The sequence below is a fragment of the Rhinatrema bivittatum genome, chromosome 6, assembly GCF_901001135.1.
Source record: "Rhinatrema bivittatum chromosome 6, aRhiBiv1.1, whole genome shotgun sequence".
NCBI lineage: Eukaryota > Metazoa > Chordata > Amphibia > Gymnophiona > Rhinatrematidae > Rhinatrema > Rhinatrema bivittatum.
Window position 1 is genome coordinate 263,681,112 of NC_042620.1, and position 6,000 is coordinate 263,687,111.

The window sequence follows — 6,000 nt, forward strand, 5'->3', positions numbered from 1 at the left end:
AGATACTTCTCAAGATGATTCTGATGCAGTTGTGGTTAATGAAACTGGAGTCCTCCCTGGAGTTTCATTTTGTGACTTCTAGTTCTACTGATTTCATACCAATGGAAAAGGTTTATTGATTGTGCATCATTAAAACTTTTGAGGTATCTGAAGGTCTGTATCATATCTCCCCTGCACCCCCTCTCCTCCAGGGTATACATATTTACCTTCAACCTCTCCTAATAAGTCTTTTGATGGAGACCCACCACCATTTTGGTCACTCTTCTCTGAACCACCTCCATCCTATATCTGTCCCTTTTGAGATACGGTTTCCAGAACTGAACATAGTACTCCAGGTGAGGCCTTACGAAGAACCTATACAAGGGGATTATCACTTCCTTTTTCTTACTGGTTATTCCTCTCTCAATGCAGCCCAGCATTCTTCTGGCTTTAGCTATTGCCTTGTCACATTGCTTCACCATCTTCACATCGCTAGACACTATTACACCAAGGTCCCTCTCTTGGTCTGTACATAACAGCCTTTTACTCCCCATCACATATAGCTCTTTTGGATTACCACACCCCCAATGCATGATTCTGCACTTCTTGGCATAGATTCCCAGCTGCCATATCTTTGACCACTGTTCAAACTTCCTTAAAACACTTTTCATTCTCTCCTTCCGGCATGTCCACTCTGTTGCAGATCTTAGTATCATCCACAAACAGACAAACTTTACCTTCTGTCTCTTCTACAATGTCGCGCACAAAGATATTGAACAGAACCGATCCCAACACTGATCTTTGTGGCACTCCACTTTACACTGTTCTCTCTTCAAAGTAGGTTCCATTTATCGTTACACGTTGTCTCCTATCATTCAAGCAGTTTGTAATCCAGGCCACAACCTTGGCGATCACTCCCAAACTTCTCATTTTATTCACAAACCACCTATGCAGGAAAATTGGGCATCAAAATGGCAGATGAAATTTAGTGTGGACAAGTGCAAGGTGATGCATATAGGGAAAAATAACCCATGTTATAGTTACACAATGTTAGGTTCCATATTAGGTGCTACTACCCAAGAAAGAGATCTAGGCGTCATAGTGGATAACACATTGAAATCGTCAGTTCAGTGTGCTGCGGCAGTCAAAAAAGCAAACAGAATGTTGGGAATTATTAGAAAGGGAATGGTGAATAAAACGGAAAATGTCATAATGCCTCTGTATCGTTCCATGGGAAGACCGCACCTTGAATACTGTGTACAATTCTGGTCGCCGCAACTCAAAAAAGATATAATTGCAATGGAGAAGGTACAGAGAAGGGCTACTAAAATAAGGGGAAGGGAACAGCTCCCCTATGAGGAAAGACTAAAGAGGTTAGGACTTTTCAGCTTGGAGAAGAGATGGCTGAGGGGGGCTATGATAGAGGTGTTTAAAATCATGAGAGGTCTAGAACGGGTAGATGTGAATCAGTTTTTTACTCTTTCGGATAATAGAAAGACTAGGGAGCACTCCATGAAGTTAGCATGGGGCACATTTAAAACTAATCGGAGAAAGTTATTTTTTACTCAACGCACTATTAACCTCTGGAATTTGTTGCCAGAGGATGTGGTTAGTGCAGTTAGTATAGCTGTGTTTAAAAAAGGAGAAGTCCATTACCTGCTATTAAAGTTCACTTCGAGAATAGCCACTGCCATTAGCAACGGTAACATGGAATAGACTTAGTTTTTGGGTACTTGCCAGGTTCTTATGGCCTGGATTGGCCACTGTTGGAAACAGGATGCTGGGCTTGATGGACCCTTGGTCTGACTCAGTATGGCATTTTCTTATGACCATATCAAAATCTTTGAAGAAATCTTAGTAGATCACATCTAGTGCTCTTCCTTGATCCAATTCTTAGTCACCCAATCAAAAAAATCAATCAGATTTGTCTGACAGGACCTTCCCCTGGTGAATCCATGCTGCCTCTGGTCCAGCAATCCTCCTGACTGTAGATGGTTCACTATCCGTTCCTTCAGCAGCGTCTCCATTACTTTTCCCACCACTGAGATGAGGCTAACCAGCCTGTGGTTTCCAGCTTCCTCTTTGCTATCATTCTTGTGAAGTGAGACCACCACCACTCTTCTCCAATCACTCGGCACCTCTCCCGTTTCCAGGGATTTATTGAACAGATCTTTCAGCAGACCCACCAGCACATTTCTGAGCTCCTTCAGTATCCTGAGATGAACCTCATGTGGGCTTGCCCACGTCCGTTTACCTAGCTCTTCTCATACATTCTCATTTGTAAATGGAGTTTCATCTATCTCATCCCCATCTATTGTCTTGTCAACCAGCAACGGTCCTCCTCCAGGGTCTTCTTTAGTAAACACCAAACTGAAGTATTTGTTTAATATTTCCACCATTTCTTTGTCTCTCTCCACATAGTGCTCCTTGTCACCTTTCAGTTTCACTATATCTTTTTGGACCTTTCTTTCTCTGATGTATCTAAAAATGTTTTGTCACCTTTCTTTATCTCTTTGGCAATCCTTTCTTCCGCTTGACGTTTTGTTTTCCTGATTTCTTTCTTCATCTCCCTCAGTTTTAACAGAAATTCCTCCCTGTGTTCCTTTTTTTCAGATCCTTTATACTTCTCGAATGCACTTCTTTTTGTCTTAATTTTTTCAGCCACCTCCTTAGAGAACCAGATTGGTTTCTTTTTCCTCTTACTTTACTAAAATAATCAGTGGGGACAGACAGATCTGAACGTGTACAGCCTGCGGCAGAAGGTAAAGCAGAACAAGCCATTCCCAGGCTGGAGGACCCCACATCCAAACTCCAGCTTTCAGACAAAGGCCTCCTTCTGTCAATCTCCCTCACCAACAGCTGAACTGAGTTCCTCAATGTGGGATCCCACCTGGCAGCTGTGCACACAGTCCCGTGTTTCCTGAAACAGCCGTTGTCTTGGCTGACAACAGCAGGTGAAGAGGTTGCAGAAGAAGAGAAACTTCAAGTGGTTTGAGTCTAGTCTTAGCAAGGTCTTCTGGACAATTAAGCCATTGAAATATTTGTAGTGAATATTCATAAATGGCTCTGATTTGAGGTGTATTAAAAATTATCACTTCCGAAATGAGCAGAATGAGGATTAACGCGTTAGGCAGAAACAGCCACTCTGGAGCTACCCTTGATCTTAACCAAAAAAGCTGAGAAGCTGTTTCTTTATTCATTTTCTTTGTGTTGAACTTTCTTTTTTTTTTTTTTTCCACAGAAGTAAGAGATGTAACTTTCAGGGTGCTGAAGGATTCTGGTTGCTTGACATTGTGTGATCTCCACGTTGTAATCGGTGTTTTCCTGCTGCTTTGTAGGTGACAGTGATTCCACGGGAGTGATCGCTGGAGCCTGCTGGGGAGCCATGCATGGATTCTCGGGGGTCCCGGAGGGGAATTACAGCTGCCTGGAATACAGAGCCCGCATCGAGGCTGCTGCCGAAGGGCTATACAAGCTCGCCTGGGGTCCGGATCAATGAGCTGCCGCAGAATGGCGCTGCTACAGCCTCGCTGACAGGGCCAGGGGGGGGCGATGGCTCTTTCTGCTGAGGTGGATTACTGATTAACTGCAGAATCATACCCTTTTGGACCCTGTTTCATTCAAAAGCAGGGTAGCGATGATTGTGCTGGCTTGCCACAGATTAGGTGAAAGAAAACTGCCAAAGTAGTTGTGTAGAGATGACACATTCTGAAGGTAATGGATGTTTAAATGTGCAAGCTTCTGGGGCTCCTGACCCTTTTCGTTAGATGGTGCCCGTGGGCAAGGTCTTATTAGCTCTGATTCTGGGTTTTCTCTGGGGGATGTGCACAGCTTGCATTGGCTGCTGCAGTGTCGGTTAAGAGTGATCCACTCTTCAGTATCAGCCTAGTTCTGTGACTGCAGCCATCAACTTGCCCTGCTGGGCGAGTTGTGGGGTTTTTTTTGCCTCCTCTCCAATAAATTCCTGAAAGGGTCACCGTTCTGTTTTAGTCCATTTTGCGTGACTGGATGAGGTGAAACGGGTCAGGGGAGGGGGAGGTAGTTCGGTACCCTTGCAAATGCTTAGTTAAGTTTAATAATGATAGATATGTTTATTTTGAGCCAGAGGATTTAAAATTCTTTTTGGAATCTAAAAAGTTACTTGTGCGTAGTGTTGGTTAAACAGGTTTGCCGTTAAAAATAGTATTGAAGCTATACTTTCCTTTTATTTAGAGATTTATTACCTGATTAAGCTCGTAATTGAAGATGGATTACTGCTTATTGCATAGTAAATATATAACATTTTCCCATAGATATTCTAAGTATTTTTATTTCCTGAAATACCTCAGATACTTGCATTTGTGCTTGTTAAAGACGAATTATCTATTTTCATACAGAACAAAATAGTTATCTGTATTATAAGTGACAGTTTGTCATGATATGTGTAAAAATTAATAAAATATAAATAAAAAAGAAATGAATGCCCTCTCTGCCAGCTGTGGGACGCCAGCAGTTGCAGATTTCCAAAACACATCCGGGCCTTTGTAAATGGTGAATGGCAGGCCACATATGCAGGTACAGATGAAATTCTTCTATAGGGACCTCGTACTATCCAGGAATTATATCAAAACCATCTTTGGTTGGATAAGGATTTACGAGATCTTTGAGGGATCAAACCTTCTGGGGCCAATGCAATAAGATGCGCTCTGAGAACAGTCACTCGTTTTGGGCGCTCGTTTTCCTAACGCGTGTGCAGCCACATCCCCTGGGTGCCCGATGCAATATTTAAATGATAGGCAGCGTTAAAAAGGATGCGCTGACGGAGAATTGAGTGTCCGCAGTTCATTGCAACGGGCGCTCAATATGAGTGTCAGTTTTGATCCCACTTCTTTTTTTTTATATAATTCACTTCAGCAATCTCAGCAAAATATTTAGACGCCCTTGCTATGGACGTCCAAATTGTGTGGTGATAAGAAAAGTGTTGCATTTTTTTAATGAAGTGAAAATACACAATTATTTTTCTCCACCAAAAGCAGTAAATGAAAGTGTCACAACAATACTAAGGAGGAGGACACCCTTATCACAGCACAGAGAACCTATGTTTTAATGTTTCTCATGAGCCCTTGACTGCAGGCTGACTTTACTCCACCTTTGAGGCTGGAGTTGAATTTTCCGCATTTAAAAGTGCATGGGGGGTAATAACTAATGTCTTCATCTACATGCAATTAACAGCTGATGGGCGCTATTGGGTTTGCGTTTGGGCGTGCGTTTTAGACATGCTGATTTCCTTACTACATCCGGTGCTACTCTAGCGCGTCCAAAACATGCGTCCAGCCACATCTAAAGCTGGGCGTAATATACGCGTGTAACCCTTTGAAAATCCGCCCCTAAGAGTACATGAAAAAGTTGAGAAAAGTGTGAATACAATTTACAGGTAGTGGAAAGGGAGATAGACGTGTTGGTTACAGACTAGGCTGGTTGTTGTTGCTGGGATTAGAATCATGGGTCACATACATAGAATTATATTACGTTCTCCCTAGCAGTCTGCACGCAAAGGGGGAATGTGCTTATGTGCTAAGGCAGAGACCAACTCCAAATCTCATTTCTCTGAAGATTTAGATCAGGTCCCATAGCACCAGTGTTTAGGGAATTTGAAGCTAGATTTAATGACGTTTTGAACCTGCTGGAAATTTACAAAATGTGAACTTGACATGGAGCTAATCTATTTATTTTGAAAAAAATCTAGGTACAGTTCTTGCTAAATAAAATATAAAAACTTTCCACCGTATTCCCCTTCATAGTGACTAGGTTGTTCTGGGGAGTCTGTGCAGCCCTTGGCAGCCTGTTCTTTCTGCAATACTTTCTTGGGTGATGCCCTGTCCATCAATTGGTGAAAAACTCTGCTGTCCAGTCTGATGCAGAGGATGCTCAAGGGGGCAAGACGTGGAGACCTCAAGGCAGCCAACTGCTGTTGGAAGAGGCAACAGAATGCCAGTGGCTAATGGCCAGCCCAGAGGAAAGCAAGTTTAATCCTGATGCACA

The 6,000-nt window shown here is 42.8% G+C and overlaps 1 protein-coding gene across 2 annotated transcripts in view; it reads left to right on the plus strand.

Moving 5' to 3' along the window:
- LOC115094239 (protein ADP-ribosylarginine hydrolase-like) overlaps window positions 1–4,270 on the plus strand; it is a 32,444-nt gene extending 28,174 nt beyond the window's left edge. For both annotated transcript variants that reach the window (XM_029607074.1, XM_029607075.1), the window contains exon 8: window positions 3,318–4,270. In XM_029607074.1, coding sequence (XP_029462934.1) covers window positions 3,318–3,478 — 161 coding nt within the window. In that variant the 3' untranslated portion in view covers window positions 3,479–4,270. The remainder of the gene's footprint in view (window positions 1–3,317) is intronic.
- Window positions 4,271–6,000: the final 1,730 nt, after the last annotated feature.